The sequence below is a fragment of the Acartia tonsa genome, chromosome 2 (genome assembly GCF_053477335.1).
Source record: "Acartia tonsa isolate MP-2025a chromosome 2, ASM5347733v1, whole genome shotgun sequence".
In the NCBI taxonomy this organism is placed as follows: Eukaryota; Metazoa; Arthropoda; class Copepoda; order Calanoida; family Acartiidae; genus Acartia; species Acartia tonsa.
Genome location: NC_137261.1, coordinates 6,680,105 through 6,697,106, shown reverse-complemented (window position 1 = coordinate 6,697,106; position 17,002 = coordinate 6,680,105). Strand labels below are relative to the sequence as shown.

The following is a 17,002-nucleotide window of genomic DNA, read 5'->3' as shown; positions in this document are numbered from 1 at the left end:
TATTAAAGTTAGGAGTTTACCTTTAGAAGAACACGCTAATACTTTTTATTAATGTTTTGATGGAAAAAAAATAATTCTATATATGAAACCAATTTCTTAATAGCAAAGCTGATCTACAATTGTTTGTGTTGTGACTAAGTATATTAGGAAAACTGATTAAATTATTTCCATTCACTTAACTTCTCCGACAATTGAAGTGTAGATATTAAATATTTGTTAGCTTTCAACGCTGAGCTACTTGGTTATACTTATTTTTTTTTCATTAAAATTATCGCAAACCTAATTTCATCGTAATAAAAGTCAAACTAGAATCAAGATCATTGATGAATAATAATTTAAGTTCAAGTTATTTTCAAAAATATTTGTTAGGGTTTTTAAATAAGAAAAATCAAAGAGCAAATATAATACTTTGTTATTACTTTATTAAAAAATCAGAGTGTCCCTTCAATATGTTTGTTTAGGACATTCAAGGGATTCCAAATTTCCTGTTGATAGAAAATCAATTTGTTATGTTGCACAAGATTTAGTAGATTGGTCCAGTTTTAAAATTGATTTTAGATTTATAGAAATTTTTGAGCAATGCTAATAAGGTAGACCTTTAAACGAAAATCAAAGCTTTTGATTTGAACCAAAAAATAATAATCTTTTTTTTGTAATTGTCAAAATTTTGACAATGAAAACTGGATTAAAGAATGAAATACTTTTGTGTGTCATGCTTTGGAATACAAGTTTATGTATATTATAGACAGACAAACAGACTTGTATAAGTAGTAGAATTAGCCATTATACAATACAATCAATTATTCTAAGTTTTAGATAATAATAAATCTTATTTCTTTAGAAAATTGAAGTTTCTCGTTATTGGAGAAATTGATGCTTCAAAATTCCCCAGCCATCGAGACTTCAAGGTGAGTTCATCATAAAATACTTTAAAGACAACCAACCCTCTAATAAAATTATCTTTAAGTGGATAATTGTGAATTAATAACATTAACTTAGCCAAACAGTAATAGTAATCTTTGTAGTTAAATATTTTTTTAAAAATTTCAACGTCGTTTTCATGTATGCCATAGCTTTATATACAATGTTTTAACATAAGAAACCATAAAGGAAGGCCATAACAGTTCAGAATGCGTTTTTTTCGTTATTTAATATTTCCAGAACGTCTGACACGGTTATTATTATATTTTTAGTGCAATTTAGGAACTATTGTAAAGTTTCAAATCAATGGCAGACAAAATGTATTCTTTTTGTCTTAATAAACTGTGGAAAAGTCTGGAAAAGCCCAACTCAATTATCCAGTGGTTTTGGAGATCCTAAGTATCAAACACATCTAAATAAAAAGACAAATTAATACATCAGGGGAATCCTAAAAACTGTGTTCATATAAAAACCCTTTTAGAAAATTTAATTTCTCTAAGAATGTTTCATAGATGGAATAAAAGGTACTGTTAATTATAGAGAAGCCTCCCTACTAAAGAGAAAAAAATTAAAATGTTTGTGTTCTGAATTCTTTTAAGAATCCTGAGATGAAATTGAACACTTCCTCTCTGTAGGAAATCTTTTCCATTAAACCAGACTCACAGGGACACCCAGCCGCAATCGCTCAATTGTAGCTAAAAGTGGCTGGACTGTTAAACGATGATTTTTCTTTGTGTAAAGTACATAGATTTAACAAGCTGCTAAGCTGCAGATATATTTATATTGAACCAAAAAAATAAACATTTTTTTAAAATGTCGGCTAACAAAACCTTTTATCTACATATTACTTATTTAATTTATATATTTTTTTAAATAAGCTAATATACATGAAAAGATATGTAAATTTTAATATCTTAGAAAATTTGAAAATATATGGACTATTTCATTTGAATTTGAAGCAAGATAGTCATAAAGATTTCAAGTTTATATTTTCTTACTTTTACTTTTTAGAAAAATTAAATTATCTTGTGTCAATTTGTATTTTCTTTCTTTGTACTTACAGGCCTAAATATTTATAAATTTAAGTTTTCATGTTCTAAGTCAATATTCTTTTGGAAAAATTAAGTTTAATTAATCATCTTGTCCGTTTTAAACTTTGGATTCATGGGTAAGATGGGCCAAATTTAGTAAGAGCAGCAATATCTGCACATTTACTCATCAATGACTCTTATGTTTATATAAAGAAATTATTGGTTGGTTTACAACTGTTTGGGGGCAACCTATTTAAACCAAAAATGGCAACACATATATAACTATTGGGTGTGGCTGTAAGAGAGGATTGATTTTTTCATGTTCCGGTTCACAATGACTATTTATAATGTATACTCTTAGATCCTCAGGCCAGGATTGGGGGGCGTGGCTATAAGAAATAATTATTCAGTTTTTCAATGACTTTCTACCATACATAACTGGAGGTCCGCTGGCCACGATAAAGAGGCGTGGTTTAAAGAAATGATTAGTTAAATATATTCAGGTTCTCCATGTCTATCTACCATGTATACCTAGAAATCCTCAGGCCATGATTAGGGGGCGTGGCTGTAAGAAATGATTAGTTCATTATATTCAGGTTCTCCATGACTTTCTACCATGCATACCTGGAGGTCCTCAGGCCAGGATAAGGGGGCGTGGCTCAAAGAAATTATTAGTTCAATATTTTCAAGTTTTCAATGACTATCTACCATGTATACCTGGAGGTCCTCAGGCCTGGATAAGGAGGCGTGACTTAAAGAAATGATTCACCCTACCATGTATACCAAGAGGTCCCCAGGCCAGGATAAGGGGGCGTGGCTCAAAGAAATTATTAGTTCAATATTTTCAAGTTCTCAATGACTATCTACCATGTATACCTGGAGGTCCTCAGGCCTGGATAAGGAGGCGTGACTTAAAGAAATGATTCACCCTACCATGTATACCTGGAGGTCCCCAGGCCTGGATAAGGAGGCGTGGCTTAAAGAAGTAATTAGTTCATCATATTCAGGTTCACAGGCTAGGATTAATGGGCGTGGTTGTAAAAAATAATTAGTTCAATATATTCTGTTTCTCCATGACTATCTACCATGTTTACCTGGAGGTCCTCAGGCCTGGATAAGGAGGCGTGGCTCAAAGAAATTATTAGTTCTATATATTCAGGTTCTCCATGACTATCTACCATGCATACCTGGAGGTCCACAGGCTAGAATTAGAAGGCGTGGCAGGGGAGAGAAGTGGATGTACACCCACACAGTTAGAAGACAGGAGAAGGGAGAGATTGTGGAAACAAGGTCAGTGTATTCCATTATTTCTTAACAAGAAAATATTAAATAAGGCTTATTTAAGAAACTATAATCCAACTTCAAAAATGTTTCTTTTTCCAAACAAAATCTTTGCTTGTACAACTCTTCATTATATATCCGCAAAAGCTTTTACACCCTATTGATATTAAAGAGAAATATATTGCTTAGCGTTTCTTGTATTGATGAAAAAGCTGGAAGCAAAATAGTAACTCTTCAAGTGGTAAATTTTAGTCCCTTATATTTTTAGTAATTAGTATTTGTCGGACATCACTTCAACAGAAAGTTGACCACTTATACATGTTTGTAAAAAAAATGTTTATTCTATTTTGGATTAGGTAAGCGTTAATAGGGGCCCGCAATGCTTATCGTCCACGACAACGAAAGGGTCCCATATGGGCTAAAATTACAATATTTTCAAAATCATGTCCATTTACCTGTTTTATTAAAATACTTATTATGTCTTACTTTTAGGACGAGTATAACAAGACAAATCTACGATCAGTTGCTAGCACAGGTTTGTAACTCTATTATAGAAAAACTACTCTATATTCATCAGGTTGATGACATATATCCAATATGGTCTTTTTATGTACCTAGATTAATCCTACACACACAACTAAACCTTTAATTGCAGGAATTTAATCTTGTAGCATAGTAGGTAGAAATAAACATACGCAAATTGCATAAAATAGCAATAAAAAAGCATATATTGATTACAGTGTTGTTTGGTATATAGGAATAATCAAAACATTAATTAATCCTATAATTTTTATTTTTCTATCCGCAGTCAACTACGTATTATGCAATGAGATAAATAATGGAGGTAGGATATATATACGTGGATATTTTGACAGGGGTAAAATTGTCGTCAATTTAAGTTGCTATTTCCTTTGTCATTTCCAGTCAGTTCGTTCATTCTGTAGGAGGGGAGAGGATGAGGTGAAGGGGATTGAAGGGGGGAATTGTTATTTTAGCCTCTGCGAGTTTCACTATTCGGGATCAGTCCCTTTAGTAACATCGCCTCATAAGGGAAGATTGGTCGTATTTTTAAAATGGCTTTTTATAGGTTATTTTAGGTTAGGTTATATTGGGTTAGGTGATTGCCCCACATGGTTAGGTAATTTGCCCCGCAGGGGCTAGAAATACGAAAAAAGCTATTGTGAAAAATACGAAGAATCGCCCCATAAGGTGCGATGTTACGAAAGGGACTATACCCCACTATTCTAGAGAACATGAAAATCTGTTGTAAGATCTACGTAATAATATCCATAGGATAACAGTCCATTAGATAAATATATAAATAAGATTGTTTTGTTTAGTTTCATACAGTTTGACATTTGCAAAGCGTTTGACGCACTAAATACAATTTTATTATTATTTTTAGGCTGATACGAATAACAACTTTACAATTGTCAAGACTAGAAAATGTTTCGTCTACAATAACCATTATTTCCATCTAGATATTTATGAGGTAAAAACATGTTTAGTTAAATAATAATATTTTATTTTTTAGTATCCGTAGCTACATAGGCGTCCAAGGGGGGGGGGTAATGGGCCATTTGGCACCCCCAAAATTTTGTGAACAATACCCCCCCCAAAAAAAAATTACCCCTACCTTGGATTTTGGGGGGGGTATTTACCCCCCCCAAACGATTTTGGGGGGGGTAATTACCCCCCCCAAAATAAATGTTCTTTAAAAAAAAAATTTTGGGGGGGGGGTATTTACCCCCCCCCAAATTGAATGTTCTTAAAAAAAAATTTTACTGTCCAACCAGTTAAAACAGTTCTTAACCATGATAACAAAAAATTTAATAGTTTGATCATGTTTTATTTGCTTGGGCCTTTATAAGGGCTAAAACCATCCCGGGGATCTATGATGTAATTGTAAAGCACTGAAGATTCCATAAAATAGATACCTAACTAAATTAAATATTTCATTAAATAATGAAAAAGAATTTCTATAGGCGATTTCTTTTGGGAGGATGTCATGGTGTCTCAAAACTAGTTATAAAACTTACCAGGACCTATAAGACGCTTCACTTTAAAGTAAAATCATATTGGTTCATTGGTTAGTGAGTTAATTATTGTATTTTTATGTTCTAAAGAATGAGATACTACTATATATTTGAATAGTAGTGGCGCCCTTAGCATCTAAGAACTCGTAAAAAGGGAGGAGAAAAATAGCCTAAAACCACTCAAAGGATTGACCTATAATAGTGTGGAACCATCATGGGATCTATGTGAAGCTTTCCTAAAAAGGAGAACTCAGTATTAAAAGTAATGAAATCTGAAGCTATAGTCAAATAAACCTTACTTACTACTTTATCCTATTATATAAAGTAGTAAGCGTTTTTTGTCTGTCCCGAAGGATCTCACTAACCGCTGAACCGATATTGTTCTCCTTTACAGGGAAGCTTCTTATAGGTTCTGGGAAGGTTTTAAACTATTTTTTGAGAGGGTGTCTTCACCCCCCTCCCCCCCAAAAAATATTTTTTTTATTCTTTTGAAACTCAAATTTAATATGGGATGAGGCCGACTTTTCCCTCTCCTAAATTAAGTGCCCCTAGAGGCTTCTAGGGGCGTAGCCGCTAGTGTTATAAGATAGTACTTATTAACTTAATAGATTAGGTAGGTGCTTTTTTTACATAATTAAATTACCCCCCCCAAAAATTTTACCCCCGGGGTAAATTAGTTTGGGGGGGGTAATTACCCCCCCCAACAGATTTGGGGGGAGTATTTACCCCCCCCAACAGACTTTAGGGGGGGTAATTACCCCCCCCAATCAAATTTTACCCCCGGGGTAAAAATTTTGGGGGGGGTAAAAAAAAATTTCGGCGCGCTTCGCGCGCCATTTTACCCCCCCCAAACACGAATTACCCCCCCCCCTAAAATTTTTTACCCCCCCCAAAAAAAAAAGCTTGGACGCCCCTGCGTAGCTACTTTATACTTTAGTATCCTTTTAGTTATTAGATTAGAAACTGAACGATAAATGGATAAACATTCAACTGATGATAAAAAAAAATTCCATTATGTAGATTATTGGTTGAAAAATTTAGACAGTACCACTTGAGATCCAACCAATTAAAATTCAATCAAAGTTTTTGACTAATGGTCAAGATACCAACGTTATAAAACATTTGGCTCTACTAATTGGTAATTTACAGTTCAATATCCCCTCCCCCCCTCTTCCTGATTTAATCTCCAATTATTAGTGGTGCAGCTAGCTTTAAATAGAGATGGACCAACGTCATAACAATATTCAGTCAAAGGAGTCAGGAAGGTGTATTGTTTTTTATATAAAATTTAAAAACACAATTTTGATATTAGATGATGATTTTACGGTCGATTATTTAATACCCAGGGATGTACATTAAGTCTAAACTTAATAATATCGACCTCTTATGTACTACCTCGAAAATATTTTGCTGTTTTTCTTTGTGGATTTTTCATTATTATCCCGTGAAACGGTCGGTAGAAGGCTGCCGAATCCTTTTTATTTTACATACAGCTTTGAGCTAGCTCAAATAAAAAGCGTTTTTAAAAATCATTCTGTTAATATGCATCTATGCTTTATTAAATTAACTAGCGGCTACGCCCCTAGAAGCCTCTAGAGGTACTTAGGGTAGGAGGGGTGAAAGTCGACCTCATCCCATTTCTCCTCAAGTTTCAAAATTGTAAAAAAAAAAGTTTTTCGGGGGAAGGAGGGTGAAGACAACCTCCCCCCCTCCTAAAAAAAATAGTTTACAACCTCCCAGGACCTATACGACGCTTCACTGTAAAGGAGAACAATATCGATCAGCGGTTAGCGAGATCCTTCGGGACAGACAAAAAACGCTTACTACTTTATATAATAGGATTACTAGTTTACTATCAAACGCAAAAGTTATCTGAAATTTGCTTGTTTTGGCTGGGCTACCTATGTGTATAATTATACTTGTTTGTGTGATAATCAAACTATTATTTACCATTGAAAATATTTCTACGCATTAGTCAACTAGAAAACATATTTCCCTATTATATATGTAAACTGTTCTCATCCAAGGAGAAGTGATTTGAACTGAAAGAAAAACTATTTTTTGCAACCATTTCGTTATGTTAGAGTTCCACTTTAATTTTCTCGATATCCGTTGTTGAACACGGGAACCCCCCCCCCCCCCCCATCACAAGATTATGTACTGGTTAGCCCCTTTGGGGTTTGGGCACTACAGGGGATAGACATAAGTGGGAAAATATTGTGTCGGGTCAATACTCCACAGGCTCTTTAAAGGAAAACCCCCATTTAACTCAATAAATTTTCTATGTTTTACTGGCGAAAGGTTTGAGTAATACCTTGTCCCTGCGTTGTTCAGAAATATTTCTGATAAATCTATAAAGAATATCTTCGATATTGACTTTTATTTAACTGCATCTAATACTTGCCTGTCTTTTCCTGTTTATAGGGACATTTTTTTTATTCAGGCGGTTTCCCTAAAACTGCCTAGTCGAGGCAAAATCTCCCTCCCCCTAGTTTGAAAATAAATTACTTCAGGTTAGGTTAGGTACGAATAGGTACTGTGTAGCCCTGGAGGGCCAGGAAACCGTAGGATAGGTCAAATTAGGTTCTATGTAGTCCTGCAGGGCCTCCTATTACTCGTTAGGTTTTCATCAAACTAACGCATTTAAACATCAAATCACACAAGAACTACATTATTATAATAGTTTATTTAAGACTAATAGTATTAAATACGAAATAAAAGTTATTTTTAAAGTATACACATGTATGATTTTGTATTTTTCTAGTCTCCTTTGGCCGGACTTATGTTACTGGAGACCTACTCTGCTATGAGTGCTGAGGTAATTAGTAGTCAGGGCTCGCCAGCTGCGCGTCAGTCTCAGTCAAATAGTCATATCATAACTTTAGATTCAGCTAGATGTCTAACCCTGCTCCTAAAGAGACAAGCCATATATTTTGTCACGCTAACGGCTTTGAATTTGAGGCTTATTGCGCAGCTGGGGCTCGGTTGTCGAGCCTTGTTAGTAAATATGAATTTTGAATAGTGTTTTATCTAATTTAATTGAAGCTAAAATTATTTTTTTTTGTGATTTTTTATTTTCATTCGTTACATTAAGTGAAAAAACATTATACTCAACGACAAGCTATTTTTGCATTAGAAGGAGGTGTAGATCTATAAATTCTAATAGATGATATTAGAAATCGTTTTATTTATTTAAATGTTTTTAATTAGGAACTGAGCCTACCACCATTCTTAGAGATCCAGAAGAATATTACTGGAGACCCCAGATACTCCATGTATAATCTGTCTAGGTATAGTAGTTACTTTATACTCATACTAGTTTGTATATTCCCTAAAGAGTAGAATCCGATCGGTTTAGTGGTTACCGAGATCTTAAGCTTCAGACGGACGAACGGACGGACATCAAGCTACTTTGTATTATAGATTTCTATTCTATTACACAGTAATCTGAATAACATAAATATTATTTTACAGAAAAGATAACAAAGATACCTTGGAGAGCCTCAACGACTTTGCCGAAGCACCATCAGAAACTCTTACTGAAGAAAAATAATAAAATCTATATATATGAATACATACTAAATTAAGTATATCTATAATAATCAGGAAATAAAGGGATAGGATAATACACGATAAATTATTTTTTTCTGGTTAAAAGGTCTAGGAATGATTTAGTCGTCAATAGTCCTCTCCCTTCCCGAATAATAATACTCTTGCACTTAGCAACAGCCTGAAAACATAGAATCATTATTCAGCCGATTATTACTTAAATATATACTAGATAAAACCAATTAAAATCGCTGGATGTTCTTAGTTTACGGTAAATATTGCACATAACCGGTGTTGTAATTCGTAATCAGAATCAACAATTAATTGTAGAACAAGGCAGAAAAAAATATTTAGACAGGGGATGGTGAAAAACCCCCCTAAAAATTATTTCACAATATTAGCCTATTTTTTACACCCCCCCCCCCCCAATCTAACAACTACTTTACACCCCTCAATCATATATTTTATGAAATATTAAATTTTCGCATAGTCCGGGACCTCCATCCCCTTCCCCCCCCCCCCCCAGTAAAAACCTATGCACGCGTTTTATCAATTTCTTGAATGTAATTCTTAATCTTTTAAACCTTATTCTACGAGTTGTTCTAAAAGAAAATATTTGTTTTGCTGATTTTTTCGGTGATTTTTGTGTTTAAATTCTGAATTATCTATTTGTTATTGTGGTCCCTGCAATATTAATACAATATATATATACACATGCATACATTAAAAAAAAATAATTTTATTAATAAATAAGTAAGGCGTAAAATTTAAAAAACTAACTAAAATTTTAATTAAGGAAATATTTTTAATTTGACTTATTATATGGATTCGCATTATTTATTCTATAAGTTTTAATCGTATTTGCAAAAAACTCAGTAATTTCACTCCTGTGCCTTATTGAGCAATGAATTCCCAATCTTTTATCTTAAAATAACGGGGGGGGGGGAGTAGTTCTAATTTTTTTATTACTTCAGGTCTGGTTAGGTTTATCCACCGCAGGCATAGGAACCTCAGTGGTTAGGCATACAGACAAGTGGGGATGGGTTGTGCGTTGCTCGATAGGCACTTTGGGGGGAAAGCACAACAAAGTAAGACAGGATAGGTTAATGGAGGAAAACTTAGTTTTCTCGTAAATATTTCTTAGTTAAACATAAGAAAGGGAAAGTTTATTAATATCATTTATTAACGTATCACTCTTCATATAGCTAAAAGTCTTATATACCCAAAAGACAATCAATATTTGCAAATTTGTATAAAACTTCTTGTTTTAAAGAAGAGTACTGTATAACTCTATCAAATATAAACGTAGAAGGTCCTGGAAAAGATCTAAAGTAAAAATCTGATATATTGATAAATGTCTGCTATAATACCAATATCATAGACAAGCAAAGTATTCAGGGATAGGTCAATCATATATAAGTCATCCCGCCTCACAAAAAAAAGATCTTTATTAAAATAAAAGTTTTTCAGTATGCCTTTGAAATCGATAAATGTCTGCAGGATTAGAACCGGTTCTCAGCCATACTAAAAAATCATTTTGATATCTGCGGAAAGCTGTCTATTATACGATGTGAGAAATAACCATTTCTGAACCATTTTGCTTGTTTATTTTAAATAAAAATTATAATAATCCCACATTATAAATGTAGTCAAGAAATAGATATTGTAAGCAATATATGTCATTATGTAAATTGTAAATGTATATAAATTCTAGAATTTTAAGTACTTTCACCAAAAGTTAGATAAAATCACTTTTGATTATTCTTTCAATAGATAATTTTTTATTGAAGATTTTAAATTTGTTAATTTTGTTAATCAAGCAGGGACATGGGGAAAGTGTATCTGAACAAAAACTTTTTAATTCATTTTTTTCAAAAAAAAAAAACGCTATATATGTTGTTGAATTTTGTATTATTTTATCATTATAATGCTTTGTGATGTTTGTAATAAGAAAATGGGTAATTTTTTCGCGTATTTTCTGTCACGTTGTGTGTTAGTGTTTGGTCAAATGCGATTATTAGGTCAGACTGTTCTTTAATTTTAATAAAATGTTCTTTATTAAGAACAGTTTGACTTAATAAGCGCATTTGACTGAACTATAACATACAACTTTACGGGAAAAAAACGTAAAAAAATGACCCTCTTTCTTAAGATACATAATTCCTTGTTTCTGCTGTTAAGGTGATGTTTAGTACACTGTTAGCTTTGTAATAATGTGAGAAATTTTTTTAAAAATATTTAATGTTGTTAGTCACTTGTAGAGCTTATATGCGCATATCATAATTGATTTTATAAATAATAAAAATTTTCCTACAAAACACTTTTTATCATAAATATGATTTAGATTTGAAAATGGTTTTATAATTGACACAAAATTATATGTTAAGCTAGATGTGAAATAAATGTTTTTAAAAGAATCTTTTCATTTATTTTCGCATACCTACTTTATTAATTAATCAGTGCGTTAACATCAAAATTTTAGTTTTTCAGTCGAAAGGGATTGTGTAATGTGCATCCCAATCTCTAGTACCACCCCCCCCCCCCCCCCGCCCTCATTAGATTTTCTCCTATTTCTAGCCCCTTTGGAGGGCTCAACTAACCTAACCCTAACTAACCTAGCAAAAACTACTGTGAAAATACGGCGAAACTCCCCTTAAGAGGCGTTGTCACGAAAGGGACTACCCAATCTTTTCTATAATCTTACAAAATTTTGTGGGCTAAATATTTGAGTTGAAAACTGTTATTTGTACTTACAAAGCAAACATTTCAGTTCTGTTTAGGCAGAAATTCGGGGATGGTTCAATGGACGAAAAAAATCTTTAACAAACATATTATGAGTGATATTATCCTTATGGCGGCTTAATATTTGAAGGAGAAGGTAGTAGATTTATTTAGGTGCCATTACTCATTCCCTCCCTGAGCTTAGTGGAGATTTAAACAAAATATTGTCAACCTTCCATCAGGAATAAATTTATATTTAAATTCAAATTTGATAGATTTATTTTATGTATCATTTAAGCGTTTAGAAGCGAAGCTACTTTTTAATTCACTTTGTCAGTTCGTCCGTGACGCTGTGGGGGAAAATGTGAATTTCTCGGCTGCTTATATGTAGAAAAACAGCTGAAATTTTTTGGATGATTCCTGTACTAATGATGAGCATCCAGAATTCAACTAATTTTGTCCATCAGTCTATCGTTTAATCTTCAAAAGGCAGATATATCTTTACAGGATATATCTTATAAATAACTATAATAAGTATAGATGTATAACCCAGACAACTACCTGGAACCTGTCTTGGGGACCTTTTTTGTAGCGACTTGGCTGTTTTACGACACTAAAAGCTGATATTCAAAGACCCAATTAAAAGTCGTCACGGGGTCGGGGCATACAGTTATTTAACCCCTTCCCTTTTTCTAGTTTTACTTTGATATATCATATTCTCTGCAAAAGCTTGCAATTCTTTTATTTAGATCCTTTTATTCGTGTTATTATTGTACTGGACCTGACATTCAGACATTTACATACATATTGTAAGTGGGGGGAAGGGGGGGGGAGGTTGTGAGGGTACAAACCCATTTCATTTAAACATCTTTAATGTTTGATCTACACCCCCTTCCTCTTCTCAATAAAAATGTATCTAAATCTCCTCTTATTTGGCTATCGCCCCCTCCGCCCAAACAAAATTAAATAATCTTTAAATCTTTGCTTCACTTTACTTGTTGTATATTGTATAATTCCTAATTCCTAATTTTATTTTAGTAGCTACTGTATATTTACTATGTCTGTCCGTATGTTCGTCAGTCATTATTTTAAGATATTCAAGATAGAAGACTGAAACTTTTCCATTTCTATCATTATGAAGCATAATTAACTATAAAACACTCATGGTGGTCGGAAGTTTTAAGAGGGGCTGTACCATGGCTCAACTCAAATTAAAAAGGAACCTACTTTCAATTCAATATCTAGTTAAAATAAACAGATTCGTTGAAAATTCTATTTCTCTTCAATCTTTTTCTATCTTTCCTTCTTTCTTTCCCAAAACTCTTTTTAATGCATCCTTGCTTTCAACCATAGAATACTTCATAGCAAAATTAATTAACCTATAAATAAGAATAAATTTTTTAAGCGGAGCGTTTCTAATCGATCCGTTAGTTCGGAACGGTTAGCTCTTTATGTTAATTTAGACATGTTTGAATTGTCCTCTCGGTTTCAAACTTTGCATTATGATTCTTATACAGTTAGGTACGACCAAGGAAGCGAAGAAACTCTATAATCGTTAGCATTAACATTTTATTAACATTTAATAGTTTGTTTGAATTTAAAATTTTAAAACTAAAAATAAATTCTGTAAAGCGTTACTTGTATTGTCTACAATAAAGTATAAAAATAGAGGGGACAATAGTTAAAAATTTGTATCCTCACCGATGAAAGGACCTAGAAAGTATATGTTGGTTCTAAGATTTGTCATCTTTCACGTTTAAAGATCCGAGTTGTTATCGCCATTAAAATAAAGTTCATTGATATTTAAATTTATATCCTATAAATCTTTTACCGTTGTCCTAAGACGAATTTTATTTTACTGTGGTTCTTTTTTAACTTTCAAAGTGTAAGGTTGTCATGCTCAGTGAGAAAGCAATCATTTCTTCAGATAAAATTTTCTGCGATATTTTCAAGAAAGAGTAAGGTAGTTGTTTAGTGTATACATCTATACTTATAAATTTATTTCGACTACTGGGCATTTTCAAAAAGTGACAATGGCTGAAGAGAACTTGAAAATCTGGTGTAAGATCCAAATAATAATATATCCATTTTGTTGATATAATTAAGGAACTTAAATTGACTGGTTGTTTTCCTGGCCATAGTCGTGATAAATATAAAGGTGAAAAAGTATGAAACTTTAGAAGAGGTGTTGTGATAAAATGTAGAGGAAACATATGTTTTAATGATGTAATTCTTGCTTCTTAAGAAGTTATAAAAGAGTGTAAAACAAAGTACATATTAGAGTAGCTTCGCTTTTAAAATGTATTTAATACAGGCTAACTAACAGTTGGTAAGATGAAAAGAATTATTTCTTTATTTCATTCTTCTTGAATTTTAATGATCTAAATGCAAAAGTTTAAAAGAAATTATGCTTTTATATTATTGACATATTTCTTAGTGACCATTCCTAGAGGAGAAAAGTATATAAGAGTTTACACAAGCCTTTGCCTCCCTCCCTCATATCATCTATCTATCTTTTCTTTTTTATTCTCCTCTTTATCTCTCTCTCTATCTATCTATCTATCTATCTCTCTCTAAAGCATTCATACATAAGTGTGTATGTGTTTTATAAAGATGTATTTGTTTTTGAGTAGGGACGATAAGGGGGGGAAGCAGGGCGTGCTATAGGGGTTTAGGGTTGTGATACCCCCCCCCCCCTCGACGAAAAAAAGCTAGGTGTAAGCACCTCATTAACAAAATTTGGCGTTATCCTCTAAGAACCCCCCCCCCCTTCCGGTTAGAGAACAACTATTTTAAGTTAGGTTAGGTTATAGGCTAGGGATCCGAGCGCTGCGACTAGGCAGGCAAGGGGGGCCGAGCTCTGCGGCTAGGCAGGCTAGGGAGCCAAGCGCTGCGGCCAGAGTTCATAGTTCTGTCGGAGGGGGGGGGGGTACTCAAATTTTCAAAATTGAAAATAAAATTTCTAAGAGGATATTACCCAAAATTTCTAGAAATTATGGGCATATATCCACATTTATAATTTACTCATTTTGATTTTCTTATAACTCATTAAATTTTATATTTTATTTATTCATGTTTTTTTTTTATTGAACTGTGTATAAAATCATCATGTTTATAACGGAATTTTTTTAGTTATTTTCATGCACCCCCCAGAAGAAATTCTATGCACACGTCTTGGGGGAGGGGGGGGGGGGAATAGCAAAGGAGCCTAGAAAAAGAGCCTACTATATAATACACTGAAAGGAAGGGGAGGGGAAGGGGAGTTATGAGTATGGGATGCTTTAGTATAAGAAGAGGTTGGGCGTTTTGGGGAGGAAGGGAGGTGGGGAGGTGAGAGGTTATGTTGGTAAGGGGAGGGGGGAGATGATGGTGGGACCTCTAACAGCCTCCACACACACACACACACACACACATAAACACACACTAGTCCAGCCCATATAGAGGGACTAAATAACCTCGCTCAGTGTTAGAGCTCTGTGTTTTTATCTGTACACACAGCATACACACACAGATAATACAGATCCTGTGTGTCAATGTAATGCTGGTGAATTATACATGACCGGGCATCGGTCATTTGCCCGTTACAGTGGATGAGTGGTCAAGGATATTTCCAGGTAGAGTGATTATGACAGTGAAGGCGGCAGCCAACCGTTAAAAAAGTGTAACCGCCGCTCCGCGCCGCCGTACCAAAAGGCCCGGTGCAGTCAATATAATACGTTTATCTTCACTTAGTTGAATAATCTTCAAGTTATGTGAGTTTGTGTGTGCGTGTGTGTGTGTATGTGAGTGTGGGTGTTTGTTTGTCTGTGTACAAGAGTGTGCCTAGTTAAATGTCTGTGTGTATGATTTAGATTTTGTGTGTTTGTGTGTGTGTGTGTCTTGCTAGTTGTGGAAAACAAGTGTAAATGGTGGTGAGTAGAAAGATGAATACAGAATTAAAGATAATAATATTATCTATATATCACAAATATGTATTTACATACATATACATATTCTCAATATAATAATATTCATATCCTACTAACTAGCTATGCAGCTATTCAAATATAAATATGTGTGAGAATCAATAAGAAGGACTGGTTATGCTTTACATAGTTATACAATGAATGATAAACCAGCAAATATGTGAATAATCTTTATATATATATATATTTATTAGATATATTATCATCATGGTGAATTATTTAAAGTTAGTGAAAATTAATAGCTAGCCAAAATTTTGTGACTTTTTTGTGTGATATGTTTGAAGGTTTATTTGAATCATGTTTAGAATTGATATCACCCAAGTCTCAATTGGGCCACACTTTTGTCGAGTGCGAATTAGTAAGTATAAAAATGTTATTTAAAGAAAAAGTATATATATATCCTAGAATTAAAAAATTAAAGATTTTAAATCTGCTTCCAAACTATAAAAACTGTCTGTAAATTCTATTTTTATCAAAGATAAAAACAATTTAATTTTAACATATGCCATTTTTTTAACTGGATAGGTTTCTGCCCATTCTTTGTGATCCAAATCTTTTTGAATTTTAGTTTCCTAGTTATCAAACTTATTATAAGTTCTTTATTTATTAATTTATAGAATATGTTGGAGTTTATGGTTGATTTTTTATTTTAAACCGAACCCCACTTTTTGTATTGTTTTTAGCTAATTTTCTAGCATTAAAATCAAACTTAGATCAGCTTATTCCAACTAGGAAATAAATTCGGGGGAAAAATCAGAAAACCTATACTTGATTATCAGCTGTCGTCGGGGGGCAATACATAGTAGAGTTGACGACCTTTTATCTTCCCCGAAATTATCATTTTAGATTTCTTTCGCTTTTTGGTTATACCTTATTCCCGCACTTAGATACAAATTATTTCAAACATTTTAATAGATCTAATATTAACAGTCAAAAATATAAGATACAAGCTTATACATCTAAAGTTTAAATTAAAAATGCGTTACCTATTATTCAAATTAGTTTGTCCAAAAAGCGAAATAATTCTTTGAATTATTCCTTATGGAGGTGTATAAAGTTGCTTGGGGTACTATTGTCAACCTCATTTTGGTATTTTTAAAAACTTTAGATATACTATCCTCCAATCAATTTCTCGTATTCTTTTTCTTGTTAATTATACCTTTTATATAGATTAATAGTTGCTTCGCCCCTAGCCATTAGAGAAGGATGGAAAAAGCCTCAAACCACCTCAAGACATTTATAAAGCTTCCCTAAAAAGTACACAACCCAATCGGACCGTTAATATCAGAGATCTTCAGCTTCAGACAACAACCTTACAACTTTATATTATAGGTTTAAATAAAAATATGAGATTAATTAATGATTCTCCTAACTCTATACATCAATATAAAGAGGTCTTTAGCTTCAGACAAAAATATCTTATTCTTTAATGGAAATGATGATCTATTAATTAATGAAACAATTATATTCTATAAGTAAATTGATAAATAAAAATTGT

The 17,002-nt window shown here is 33.0% G+C and overlaps 2 protein-coding genes across 3 annotated transcripts in view; both read left to right on the top strand.

Moving 5' to 3' along the window:
• LOC145335028 (TRPL translocation defect protein 14-like) overlaps positions 1-11,235 on the top strand; it is a 29,858-nt gene extending 18,623 nt beyond the window's left edge. For both annotated transcript variants that reach the window (XM_080180710.1, XM_080180719.1), the window contains exons 11-17: positions 842-908; positions 3,112-3,242; positions 3,726-3,768; positions 4,639-4,725; positions 8,034-8,087; positions 8,480-8,559; positions 8,744-11,235. In XM_080180710.1, the coding sequence (XP_080036836.1) occupies positions 842-908; positions 3,112-3,242; positions 3,726-3,768; positions 4,639-4,725; positions 8,034-8,087; positions 8,480-8,559; positions 8,744-8,822 (541 nt within the window). In that variant the 3' untranslated portion in view covers positions 8,823-11,235. The remainder of the gene's footprint in view (positions 1-841; positions 909-3,111; positions 3,243-3,725; positions 3,769-4,638; positions 4,726-8,033; positions 8,088-8,479; positions 8,560-8,743) is intronic.
• Positions 11,236-14,998: 3,763 nt separating this feature from the next.
• LOC145335337 (uncharacterized) overlaps positions 14,999-17,002 on the top strand; it is a 50,117-nt gene continuing 48,113 nt past the window's right edge. Inside the window, exon 1 of the mRNA XM_080181075.1 lies at positions 14,999-15,862. The gene's annotated coding sequence lies outside the window, so the exon portion shown is untranslated. The remainder of the gene's footprint in view (positions 15,863-17,002) is intronic.